This window comes from Vitis riparia, chromosome 16 (assembly GCF_004353265.1).
Source record: "Vitis riparia cultivar Riparia Gloire de Montpellier isolate 1030 chromosome 16, EGFV_Vit.rip_1.0, whole genome shotgun sequence".
NCBI lineage: Eukaryota > Viridiplantae > Streptophyta > Magnoliopsida > Vitales > Vitaceae > Vitis > Vitis riparia.
In genome coordinates this window covers 16,310,051-16,323,261 of record NC_048446.1, presented here as the reverse complement: position 1 = coordinate 16,323,261, position 13,211 = coordinate 16,310,051, and the positions used below count along the sequence as shown (strand labels likewise).

Here is a 13,211-nt window from a genome sequence, read left to right as displayed (position 1 = left end):
TTGTTGAAGGAGTGAAATGGCACATGTTGTGGTGTCTAGATTCAAACTTTTCCAAATATTTTATTAGTATATATGTGACGTTTAATGAGTTTGCAATTTTGAGTCCAAGTAAGGAGCAATTTGATATGGTCCATATGGAGACCAACTTGATGTGACCTTTAAATTTGACTAATTGAACACGTACACTAAAATAAGGAAATCTTAAATTTGTTTGTATAAATGACAGACTATATGTAATTAAATAAAATAAAATTTAATTTTTAAATAAAAGAAATTAAATAAATACCTCAAAAGTTAAAATAAATAAATTGCACCAATGTAAGTACAAATGACATATATAACTAAATTAAATTAGATATAAAATTGAAATTTGATTTCAACTAATTAAACAATTACCTTGAAATAAATAATTTAAACTAAATTAAATATTTGAAGTAATGATTTTTATATACATTTGAAAATGAAAATTTGTACAAAATTATATTCAACCAAATTAAATGTTAAATTAATATTTCAATTGAAATAATTGATTACATAATTATTTCTAACAAAGTAAAATTAAATAAAATTTAAATTTTGAACTATATATATACAATTTTAATTGTAAGAGTAATGATAAAGCTTAAACCATAGATTTAAACTAAATTAAATATAAAACTATTATTAAAGTTGAATTAATATTAAAATTGAACTACAATGATAATTTGCTAATATGCCTCAAGTAATTTTTGATATTCCATTTGTAGTGAATTTGTACCATTACCGCAACTTTGAAAATTATGACACCAACAAATTTTAAGGGGGTGTTTGGTACGTGAGAATGAGAAGTGAGAATAAATATTTAATTTATTCCCGCCCTAATTCCCATATTTGGATAAATTTTATGAAAGTTCGAATAAAATAAAAAATTATTTTGGTAGAAATCAAATCCCACTTATAAGTGGGATTTTAATTTATCATAAGTAGGTGGTATTTTGATTTCATTCCTTCATGTCCTAATTCCCATATTTGAATAAATTTTAGGAAAGTCTGAATAAAATAAAAAATTATTCTAGTAGAAATCAAATCCCACTTATAAGTAGGATTTTAATTTATCGGTGATATTTTGATTCATTCATCTTATAAAAAAATATAAAATAGTTTAAAATTATTATTTTACTATTGGATTTCATTCATCAAACTGTGATGTCTCTTCATCCCATAATAAAACTATTTTTTTAGTCTTATTATTTAGTAATAAAAAAACTCTCAAAATTTACTTATTTTAAATGAAAAAAAAAAGTTATTTTAAACTGTGTGTAAGAATATTGTTGTTAATTTATTTATTTTTCATTCTCATTCATATTATTACCGAACGTTAAAATAGAAACAAATAATCGCTTGATATTGAATATCTAGGTTCGTCTAAACACTAGAAATGAATCACTAAATTAATTTCCAATCATAAAAAAAAGGAACAAAATAAAATATTTATTTCTATTCCTAAAGTAAATCAGAATAGTAGGAAAATGAGATATTTATAAGCGAAGTATGAACAAAAAAGAATCTTTTAAAGGCCAAATAGCTATGTTGCATCCAAATTTAAATTTGATCATTGTCCAATGAAATACTCTCATCAGGAAACATTTCTAATCATTACATCACATTAGGAATAATCTCGTATCGTTGGATAGGAGGTAGAAACATTGGGAGAGGCTAGCGATTTTTTCATCGATAGATTGACGTGACATATTATGGAGCAGTTCGATCTAAAAGATCGTTGACTTTTCAGACTTCTGTTTTTCTTTCTGCGAAAATCACTGAGTGATCACCGAAATAATCTTTCTCCACTAATTTTCACATCATGGTTGCTTGATGTTTGATTTTAATCCTTGGATGTTAAATAAAGAGCATAGGGTCATAATAATTGTTGGCTATTAAGTTAAAAGGCAACACTAGCTCTTAGGAAGAAAGCAAAGGCTCACCATAATTATGGGTTTAAGACCTCCAAGGGACCAAACGCGGCTTCTAATAAATTAAAAATTAAAAATTTTAATTATTTTTCTTAATTATTATATATATTTTTTCATTTATTTTTTAAAATTTATATTCAGCTACTATGAAGTTTAGAAGCTAGCTTAAGTGATACTCTTCTAGAGAGGAATATACAAAGGAGGCACCCACCTGCAATTTAATTCAAAGGAGCGAGAGTACGCGGCTTTTTGTATACACGAGCGAGTACACAGTTATCCTAAGAACCAAAGGGGCCAAAATTAAATTGAACTAAATTAGAGTATGTTTTCATGTCCGAAGGAGCTTTCGAAACAAAACAGAAAAACAGCATAAGCGTATAATTTTTGTTTCTGTTTTGGTAAGAGAGAGAGAGAGAGAGAGAGAGAGAGAGGGGGGAACAGAGTGGGGAGAGACCAGAAGAGCCCCACAGAGAGGCCCTTTGGTTGGAGGGCTTGGGCTACTCCTCCAACGGACTTCTCATTCTTCGTCGTCTTCTTCTTTTTCTAATTCTTCTCTTCTGTGGCGCTCTCTCTGTCTCTCAAGGTTTTTCTCTTTCTTTCACTACTCTTTTTTTCTGTGTTTGTTTTCGGAAATGTGGGTTTTGGATGTTGTGCTGTTTTCTTGTTTGTTTTCGTGTGAAGTTTGGATCTGAGTTGTCTTTTTCTGAGCTGAATTTTAATGGCTTTTATCAGTCGTCTTGTTGGTTGTGTATACTACGTCAGTTTTACTTTACTTGTTTGCATTTTTTTCCTTTGATTTTGTAAGAAGTTCGGATCTGGGTTGTCGTTTTTTTGAACTGAGTTCTAATAGGTTTATGCTAATTTTGTTATTGGTCGTGAATGGCTTTCTTGTTTTGAGGTGATCTGGGCTTAGCATGCCTTTTTTTATTTTTTATTTGGTTTTATGATTAGGGTTTGTGATTAGAGTTGTCTGGTGGATCTTCCCCAATGAGTTGATGCCTTTTTTGTTTTTTTTTTTTTTTGTTTTTTTTTTTTTTTGTATTAAATTTGAATTCTGTTGTGAGCTTGAATTGAAGCTTGTTTAGTTCAAATAATTATTTTAATAAAATATATGATCTGTCTGAGAATTTGCTCAAATTTGTTTTTTTTTTTTTTATATTAATTATTTGATTAATGTTGAAGTAGGTTTAGTGTTTGCTATTTAAATATAGTTCTGAATTTGGTGAATTTAATTGTGTTTCAGATCCTGGTGATTCAGCTGAGATCAAAGAAATTTGGGGTTCAGGGTTTGAATTTTTCTTATATTGGGTTTTATTTTTTAAATATCTGTCCATATACGCCGTAGGCTGTTGGTTACGTGGTAAGCATCCTTGTCAAGCTTCAACTACTAACTACGGGAAACTTATTTCTGTTGACCCAAGTGTGGTTTTGGCAAATGTGGGTGTCTAAGAAAAGATCAAAATTTTGACCAACAAATTTAGTATTCCCATTTATTGGAAGACTGTCTCAAAAAAAGCTGTGTTATATTGCAAGAATCATAATCTGGGATCTCGATTATTACTTCTGAATCAATCAGGTGCTGGAAATTTGGTATGGCTGTTGCCAAGAGCAACAGCAGCAGTGAATCATCGACCAAAGCCCCTCATTGTTACAAAGTTGAAAGCTTGAAGGAAACCATATTGGACACAGACCAGACCTCAAATTTGAAAGACCGATTTGTTCTTGGGGAGCAGTTGGGTTGGGGACAGTTTGGTGTTATTAGGGCTTGCTCTGATAAGTTAGCTGGAGAGGTGTTGGCATGCAAGTCAATTGCCAAAGACAGGTTGGTCACTCAGGATGATGTGCGGAGTGTGAAACTTGAGATTGAAATAATGACCAAGTTATCGGGGCACCCAAATGTTGTGGATCTCAAAGCAGTTTATGAGGAGGAAGATTATGTTCATTTGGTGATGGAGCTTTGTGCTGGTGGAGAACTCTTTCACCAGTTAGAGAAGCATGGAAGGTTCTCTGAAGCCGAGGCTAGGGTTCTCTTTAGGCATCTGATGGAAGTGGTGATGTATTGCCATGACAAAGGTATTGTTCATAGAGATCTGAAGCCTGAGAACATCCTCTTGGCCACAAAAGCATCATCCTCACCAATTAAATTGGCTGATTTTGGTCTTGCAACCTACATCAAGCCTGGTAAAGACATGCATTTCTTTTCCTTCTGATTTTTATTACCATCTCATCTGAAGTTTGAATTCTGAAATGTTTTAAGCATTTGGGTTTTGTTGATACAGGGCAGAGTTTGTATGGGACTGTTGGGAGTCCATTTTACATAGCTCCTGAGGTACTGGCAGGGGGTTATAACCAGGCTGCTGATGTATGGAGCGCCGGAGTTATTCTCTATATTCTTCTTAGTGGGATGCCGCCATTTTGGGGAAAGACAAAGTCAAGGATATTTGATGCTGTCAGGGCAGCTGATCTACGGTTTCCATCTGATCCTTGGGACCAGCTATCTGGTTCTGCTGAGGAATTAATTAGGGGAATGCTCTGTAGGGATCCTTCTCAAAGGCTCACAGCTCAGGAGGTTCTAGGTAGGTTTTTTTTTGATAGACACTAGGTAGGTTGGATGCCACTATTTACAGGAATATTTTTTGTAGTTTCTATAACCGTTCAGATGTCCTATTTTGGATACTGGTGGGGCATATTGGGAATGAGAGCAATCTGATGAAAAGGTTTACAAAGTTTTAATTACTTTTATACATACTATAAGCATCAAAGGATGGGTGCAAAGCCATCTACATAGATGCACAAAGTACAAAACCAAACAGAAATACTAGAAGAGGTTCACAATTCATGAAGTGGCTGAGTTGTCAAATCAAGAGAAGGCCTGGGAATTTGTCTTAACAGGGTGATAATCCTATTTAAAACTGTTGTTTGCATTGTAATAATTTTGATCATGTTAATCCTTTACAATTTCTTTGCTGTTTTAAGAACAACAGTGAGCAGCCCTGGTTAGTCTTCATAATGTTGCATGGGATCATGTGTTTACTGCAATAATCTATGTTCTGTATGAATCGAGGCAAGTCATTTTTGCAGTTAATTAGTGTTGGTATGCCCCAGAATTAAGTTATTTAACCTAAAATTTCTTGTAATTTGACCTAGTTTAATTTTAAATTTCTTAAAATCAGATTTTCCTGTTCACCACTGTTTTGAGTAACCCCTATCCGTCTACCTCATACTTGCTTTTGATTCTCTCCTTTTGTAGATCACTCATGGATTAGGGACCATGCACAATCTTTTGAGGAACCACGTGAACATGAAAACCAAAGTTATGAACACTTGGGTGAAGGCGGAAGCTCTTTCTCTACTTTTATGACTAGGAATCAGGACATCAGCTTTGGCACTGGACCGCGTGTTATTTGTGATGCCCAGTCACCTCAATTCACATGCAGATCATCCTTTACTTCCTTTGGGTTAGAACCATCAACACCTTGCTTTGCATCTGGTGGGTTTTCTTTTGGCAGCACTGATGAGCCCAACACCTTGGAATTCTCATCTCCTGTTCCCTCAATGCCAAGCTTCGCATTCTTCAGCCCTTGCCCCATCACCGTGCAAGAGAGTTATACATTGGATCTTTCAGCCAACATATCCACTGTAAATGCAATTCAGAAAGGTATTTCAGTTTCCTTAATTTTGCCAACTTTCTGTCTTGATTGTAAAAACTTTAATTAAACCATATTTCTGCCTGATTATTCAGAGGCAAGCTTAGGAAGGCTGTTTATGTTGTCAGATTCTTCTGTTTGCCTTGGGCATGAAGCAAAAGACATTCATTACAAGACAGCTGAAGTGAAGAGGGCTGGAGGAACATCTGGGTATAGGATGTCGGGCATTCACAAGAGGAACAGAACAATTGGCCTTGGTGAATTTGATCAGCTTGATTTAGTGGTAACTGAATCAGTGATTCGTTGGGCATCATGCACACATCTCCCTACTGCATCATCACTTAGATCTTCTCTCGTCTGTTGAAAGCATGGACCAGCCGATGAGATAGATGAATTTATGGTAACTGCATTACTAAATGCTTTGGCTTCATGCACGCAATTCCCTACTGCTGCATCTCTTAAATGGCGTGGACAAACTGATGGGATAAGATGATGAATTGGGAAATTCTGATCTGCAAAAACTACTGTACCTAGGTGAAATTTCCTGGCCATGTAATGTCCTAGGTTTGCACTTGAGTCCAAGTAGGTATGTTCAATGTTAGAGCCAGTTTGAGGTTGGGTTAATCTTAGGCTTTATGATGAGTGATGTCTTTGTGATCTCGACTGTTAGTTTGCTTGCTGATAACAAACTCTCTAATGGGGTGTTTAATGTGTAAAAAGTAATCTATGTCTTCACAGTTCAAAGGTTTCCAATTTTCATGCTCCAGCTAGTTTTCAAATGGCTTATACAAATGAAGTGAAGCTCCCTGAATATGTTGCAGCCTCCCTGGAGAGGCTTTAGATGATGACATGGTAGTCAGAAAAATGCCAGTACTTCAAACTGGATATGCTTTGTGGGTATTCCAATATTTATTATGATGGATAGATGCAGGACCCATGCAAGCAGAATATTTTCTTTTATTTTAAAAAATTTTTGGATCAAATTCTTGGTGTTTTTTTCGTTGATAAATTTGATGCATGATGGGTTTGAAATAATGAGCATTTTGTGTGTTTCATGCCCCATTGTGGACAATGTGCTACACAAGGCTTTGGGGTCAAAAAAAAATCAGCAAAACTACTACTCCCAGCAGTGATTTTTAACACCAAATAAAGCATGAATATATATATATATATATATATATATATATATATATATATATATATATATATTTTTTTTTTTTTTTTTTTCCTTTCATAAAACAAAAACAAAACTAATTGTTAGGTCAAAGCTCATGAGAAAAAGCTCTTTGACTGGGAAAGGATTCTTGGGGACAGGTCTTTGTTGTGGTGTGTGTTGTATGGGGCATGGAAGGCAGGGTTCATAGTCAACATTGTCACCTTCCTTAGCGGAGAAGGGTTAAAGGAAAATTCCAAATTTCTTTCCATTCTCCCCCACTTTTTGTGCAGCCAAACAAAAAAAAATTACCCATCGGGGCTAGAAGCTCCTCTCCTGATCAAAGACTTTCCAGCTTCGAAAAACTTGACAAAAAATTGGGTCAAAGGGGAAATTTGCCAAAGGACATGTGTCATATGGTCAGCTGTCCACAAAATTGAGGGAAATTTGCCCAAGGACATGTGTCATATGGTCAGCTATCCACAAAATTGAGAAAGGCAGGGCAAGCTCTCCATCATGCTAAGAAAAACACTACGGCATCCATGCAATTCCAACTCAACCCCACTTTAAGGGACAAACAGACACTCTTTTATAGTATGTTCTTGCCAAAGGATAATAGAAAGAAATCATATGACCATGACCCTTTTACCCGTTAAAAGAAGTTACAAAAAGCTTATGCTACCCAAAATAATCAACAGAGCAACTTGGATCAAATTTTGGAAGGCAAGAGGTCCAGTAGTAGCATGAGAACCAAATTGGCAGACTACCCATTAATATAAGTGGTATAAATTCTTTAATAAATTCATAAATTTATTTTATGCTTTTTTCATATCTAAATTAGCTTGTTCTTATGTTATTGATTTCATTTTTTGAGTAAGATTTTTTTTTTTAAATAGATTTATTTTTCTTGAGAAATAAGAGTTGGAATATTGAAAAAAAATAATTATACATTAGTTATGTTCGATTTCCCTTCATGAGAATTTTACTAATTTATGATCAATTCATTTTTTTAATCAAATTACAGAAATTAAATTATATTAATTTAAATCATTTTTAAGTGAAAAATTAGGTTTCAGAATTAAAAAGGTTCAAATTCAAAAGATAAAAGACAAAAAAGTGTATTGTTCTGTTCTAATTTATTTTTTTTTAGTAAAATAAAATTAGCTTAGAATGACCCATAAGTTTCAACAAACCTGTTTAAAATATGAAAATAAATAAATAAATAAATAAAATAAATAAAAAGGACCAAAATGTTACAGTAACTTTTCTGCTTAAATAGATTCTAAATGAAAAATTTATACAGTCCAGAAGATGTATGGCAATGGGGATGATACTGAATTTGAAAGTTTTTAAGAAGTGGAGTAGGTAATAACGGCATTCAAGTTGGCAAGGCACTCAGTGGGAAGGCCGAGAAAGGTGTTCATGAAGACATCATCAATGGCTTCTACTGTTGCCACCCCAACCAACCTGCACTTCCCTTCTCCATCCAGCCTCTCCCCTCTCCCCCTCCTCATTCTGCCTTCTGATTCCTCCGACGTCAACACCGTGGCCACCATCAAAGGAGGCGCTCTGTAGATATTCCCCACCGAAAACAAAAACTTAGCCTTGAATTCAAGATTAACCTACAAAATCACAGGCAAAAACCATATTATTGTCTCTAAGTTGCTTCACAATAATCAACTTATCAATCAAATTAATGGAAGTTTCGGAATCCACCTTGCCAGATTCTCGACTGATGTTCCCCTGGAAGAGCTCCGGAACGATATCGATCCTCAGAAATGGTGGAAAAGGCAACCCCAAAAACCTAGTTGTTGCAGTGGTCAATGGTGGAACGTAAAGAGTTTTCAGGTCAAAACAAACCGAAACTTGATCCTTCAAGCTATTATCTTCAACAATTGGGGCAGTCCCAGTCCCAGTTCCAGTTCCACCCTCTGCATTATACTCAAAGTCAGGATATCTGGAGATGCCGAGCTTACAAGCTCCTAGGGTCCTGAATTTAACAGTGTAAGCACTAGTCTTTGGGAGTTGGGTCTGATCAGTGGGTGCTTGTTGGTTTTGAATGGAGAAAGAAGAGAAGGCAATGGTTTTGATTCTGGGGTTATATGGCTGGTTTGTGTGCAATTTGCACAGAATTGGAGAGTTTGGGGAGTTCATTTTAGACCCCATTTTTTGTGGAATTAAGATTTTGGAGTTCAGAGGTAAGGAAAAGCAGCTCATCCGGAAAATCCTAAACATGAGGTTAGTGTTTGTTTTCGAGTCATCACCTTATCTTTGCCCCCGGTGTATGGATTTTCTGTGCAATTGGTGTCTGGTACCGACACATGTGATTCAGATATGAAAATCACCTTCTTCCTAATCTAAGGACACTCTGCCATGTTTCCACGGTTGACAGTGATAATGGCAAGTTCTTCTAGGTATTCCATCCGTCCCATTCCCATGGTATGTATGATTAAATTTAAAGATCATGCAATATATATATATATATTTGTTTTCTAATTATTAATACATACAAAATAATTAAAATATTATTTGAAATTTAAAAAATATAAAATAATTCAGTAGGATGAAATTCATTTAAATTTTTTATCAAGATAGGAATGAAAGTAAGTGTAAAGATGACCATTAAAATTCAGAACACGATATAAGTGATTTTTAAGTTCATATGTGACACTTAGACTAATTAAGGCATTTGGCGTTGGTAAATGGCCAATTTTTTTTTTTTTTTTGGAATTCAATAGTAAAGAAGAGCAGTTCATCTGGAATACTCGGTCCCCAAGCATGAGGCTAGTGTTTGTTATAATCGTGACCTTATCTTTTCCATCGGATGCATGAATTTTCCGTGCAATTGGTGTTTGGTAGGTTACATGTGATTCACATATGAAGCCATGTCTCCATGACCGGGATGACAATGACAATGGGCGAGTTTTGTCAGGTATTTCGGCCTGCCCCATTCCCGTAGTATAATGTAACATATATTTTTATTTTCTTATTATTAACTTAAAAATATTTTTAAAAATAAATAAATCGAAAACTTTTCTGTAAAATTGAAATAATTTTTCAATAATTCTATTCCTATGAAATTAAATAGAAATCATTTTCAGGTCAATAAAAGGAGTGTTAAATGTTTTTGTAGATAAAATTATAAAATTCATTTTTAGAAAAAAAAAAAGTTGTAAAAATTATTATTTTACAAACAAATTGATTTAGATTTTTTTTGTGTTAATAAATACGGAAAAATCATTTTCTGGTCAACAAAAGGGGAGTTAAATATTTTAGTAGATAAAATTATAAAAATCAAATTTTAAAATAAAAATTGTAAAAAATATTTTTTAGAAACAAATTGAATTAATTTTTTTTTTTCAAATAAATTTGTAAAAATCATTGTAGACCCCCATATGGGCTTGTTTTTTTTCATTTGCTGCAGATCACACTTTTTGCCAAGTGAAGGACTGTTAAAGAGCCAGATGCTGCTTCCTGGTTGGGTGGTCAGTGGTGGGTTGGAAATGCAATGGGGTGGAGACACCTGTTGGAGGATATTTAGAAGGGCTTTTGGGGCTGTTAGAGAGGAGTTTGGGTTTTCTTTGGAAGTGTGAGGGAGACCCTCCCTCTCTTACCATGAATCCCGGCCAGATGGGATGGGCAGCTAGGAAGCTGAGGGCTTGATGCCAGCTGCAGCAGGGAGAGTGGTTGGGCAAGCCATGCTTGCTGACTGGTGAATAGGAGGGCGGAAGAGTGGCTTGCAAAAGAAGACACCAAGAAAGAAAAGAAAGGGAAGGAAACAACGGGAGAGGAGGACAGAAAGAGTAAGGGGGAAAGCATTTTTTTGGGAGAGGTAGGAGAAGAATCAGTCAGAGCTTGGTTTTAGTGAGTGAGAGGAGGAGAGCATTCCAGTTTTCCTGGTGTTTGGCTAGAGATATTTGAGAAGAGGAGATCCTTTCTTGGACGGCAATGCTATAGAGAAAAGGGTGGAGACATTAGAGGTTTGAAGAAGCAAGTTGAAGCTGTGAGGAGAGGCCCAGGCGGAGTCGCGGAGAGCAGGGAAAGAGCTTGTTAGTTCGATCTAGGTATGATTTTCGCACTATTTTGTACATTCTCAAGAGATCTATCCTGTTTCTTGATAGTTTTTGGGTTTTATTTGTTGGTTTGCTGTGGACATCAAGAGCCACAAGATGGTTTTGGTTGAATGTGATTATCTGCCCATATATGCTCTGTTTTGGTCCTCTTTGATGCTCTCGTTTTTTTTTTCCCTTGTAAATGGCCCATGTGCATGGAGAAAAGTTTAACTTGTCCAAGCAAAGGCTTCATGTTCTCATGATGAATAACACGGTTACCATATGCCTACGCCTTCTTCACTGTTCGCGTCAGCCATACCCATTTCCTCACTCAAGCTTGCAGGAATCAAGCATCCTCCACCACACCCATTTTCCTCTCATTCATTCTCCATCCCACTCCCTCACTTACATGGAGTCTCACGGGTACATGCTATCCTTCACTCCTTCACATACCCATTAAAACCACTCACCTAAGCCTCCATATCCTTACAACCCACCAAACCCGTTTCTCTCTCTAAACTTTCACCTACTTGCGAGATCCTCCCTAAAAAATGTCGCGTGGCTCTCTCTCCCTTGCACACACAGACGGTCCCCCTTGCGATGTGTGGCATAGCTCATTCCACCCGGGGTAGAATTCTGTCTGGCCGACGTTTAACCTTCTCCGAATGTCTCACATCCGGAATTCTGTCCGGCTGACGTTCAACCCTCTCCGGATGTCTCACATCCGGAATTCTGTCTGGCCGACGTTCCCACTTTCTCTTGATATCTCACATCCGGAATTCTGTTCGGCTGACGTTCCACCTTCTCCGGATGTCTCACATCCGGAATTCTGTCCGGTTGACGTTCCACCTTCTCCGGATATCTCACATCCGGAATTCTGTCCGGCCGACATTCCACATTCTCCGGATATTTCATATTCGACGCTTGACGCCGGATGGGAGAGGAGGGCGATTCAACTTCCCCGGTCAGACATGTCTGGATCCTCTGATAGCGCTTACCCGGAGAGCATCCGCAGTCGACAATTCAGATTCCCCGGACAGCTTGGCTCGTCAGACACTCGCGATTCGCCGGATCCATTTCCGTCCGCAATCTTCTGCTCCTCTTGATTTTAATAGGCATGAATGTTTTTTTTTTTTTTTTTTCATAATTCCGGAATAATAGAATCTGTGATATTAATTCATGCAAAATAAATGGGTTTTGGTGGGAGCCTGATATATGTGACTTTATGATTGATTGATTGTTTGTTTTGATTATCATACATGATTGATCTACCCTACTCTCTAACATACATGCGATTATTCCTAAATTGTGCACTAACCCTCTCTATTGATAGCGCATGGTGGCTCGTTGCCTAGGTATGTACCCATTTTCCTCTAATCGTTATCTATGCATGTCTCGACTTTTATGTGTGCATGATCATTCAGGATATTCATTGATTTACTCGTCAATTGCCACGTCAGCTTCATTTTATTAGTAGAGACCCAACTTTAAGGACTTAAAGGGGTGTTACGGTCTTTATCGTACCTTCCCGATAAGTAATCTAACCCCCGAACCTGATCCAGTTTTTCGCAGACCGCCTTTTCCAAAATAAGGAGTCACACTTAGGGATTTTCTTTCTTATTTTGTTTACTTTTTTAAAAATAAAACAAAAATAAGTGGCGACTCCGAGTCATTTTTCCTAATCAATAAAATCAATTTTTCAAAATACAAATCGAGCTCATCATCGAGTGGGAAACGCATGAGCCGAAATGCGAGGTCCACAATCATATTTTCTAATAAAAAACATTTTTACACAAATAAATTGAATTGGAATACATTTTGGTAAATAAATTTGTGAAAAAAAAAAAGGATTGCAATAGTTTTTTTTTAAAGTAAAATTGTCTAAAATCTTTCTTCTAGATAAAAATTATAGAAATCATTTTCTTGTAAATAAAAATTGATTTGGAATATTTTTCAGAAAAATAAATTTGTAAAAATCATTTTCTAAAAAGATTGAGAAAACATTTTTCTTGCAAATAAAATTGTAAAAATCATTTTTTTAATAATAATCAAGCAATTTTTTTTTAAAATATAAATTTTATCAGAATACCTTTTCCTAATTAAATTTGTAAGAAAAAACCTTTTTTTTTTTTTAAAAAAAAAAAGTAAATAAAAATCATTTTAATGTAAATAAAATTAACATTTCTTTCTTAATAAAATTGGATTCAATCATTGTTTTAATAAAAATAAGCAAAAAATCATTTTTTTCTTGAAAATAAAATTAAATGTAAATAAACATGAATTAAATCATTTGTTATAATTAAGTTAAAACATTTCTTTATAAATAAATAGATTAAAATCATTAATTTGAATTATTTTAATTTAAATAAGACTCTTTTGAAATCTCTTGAAAATGTGTTTTTTTTTG

The 13,211-nt window shown here is 35.0% G+C and overlaps 2 protein-coding genes across 3 annotated transcripts; one reads left to right on the top strand and one right to left on the bottom strand.

Annotated features, from left to right (window-relative positions):
* Positions 1–2,366: 2,366 nt before the first annotated feature.
* LOC117933727 (calcium-dependent protein kinase 26-like) lies at positions 2,367–6,365 on the top strand. 2 transcript variants are annotated; one of them, XM_034855240.1, is made up of 5 exons: positions 2,367–2,535; positions 3,196–4,133; positions 4,232–4,528; positions 5,203–5,610; positions 5,728–6,365. In XM_034855240.1, the coding sequence occupies exons 2-5, from the start codon at positions 3,545–3,547 to the stop codon at positions 5,961–5,963; spliced, it is 1,530 nt and encodes a 509-aa protein (XP_034711131.1). In that variant the 5' UTR covers positions 2,367–2,535; positions 3,196–3,544; the 3' UTR covers positions 5,964–6,365. The 2 variants fall into 2 exon arrangements, with proteins under 2 accessions (XP_034711131.1, XP_034711130.1); XM_034855239.1 differs by having other exon boundaries at positions 5,695–6,365.
* A 1,638-nt stretch (positions 6,366–8,003) lies between these two features.
* LOC117933961 lies at positions 8,004–8,985 on the bottom strand. Its single transcript, XM_034855546.1, has 2 exons — positions 8,469–8,985; positions 8,004–8,374 (listed from the first exon to the last, which is right to left on the bottom strand). The coding sequence occupies exons 1-2, from the start codon at positions 8,967–8,969 to the stop codon at positions 8,102–8,104; spliced, it is 774 nt and encodes a 257-aa protein (XP_034711437.1). The 5' UTR covers positions 8,970–8,985; the 3' UTR covers positions 8,004–8,101.
* Positions 8,986–13,211: the final 4,226 nt, after the last annotated feature.

What these genes read in the sequence shown, in the direction of transcription:
- LOC117933727 (XM_034855239.1), top strand. Translation starts at nt 3,545, where the DNA reads ATGGCTGTTGCCAAGAGCAACAGCAGCAGTGAATCATCGACCAAAGCC. An exon ending in CACAGCTCAGGAGGTTCTAG is followed by an intron (nt 4,529 to 5,202) that starts GTAGGTTTTTTT and finishes CTCCTTTTGTAG; the next exon opens with ATCACTCATGGATTAGGGAC. An exon ending in TGTAAATGCAATTCAGAAAG is followed by an intron (nt 5,611 to 5,694) that starts GTATTTCAGTTT and finishes CTGATTATTCAG; the next exon opens with AGGCAAGCTTAGGAAGGCTG.
- LOC117933961 (XM_034855546.1), bottom strand. Translation starts at nt 8,969, where the DNA reads ATGAGCTGCTTTTCCTTACCTCTGAACTCCAAAATCTTAATTCCACAA. An exon ending in TCAGTCGAGAATCTGGCAAG is followed by an intron (nt 8,375 to 8,468) that starts GTGGATTCCGAA and finishes GTGATTTTGTAG; the next exon opens with GTTAATCTTGAATTCAAGGC.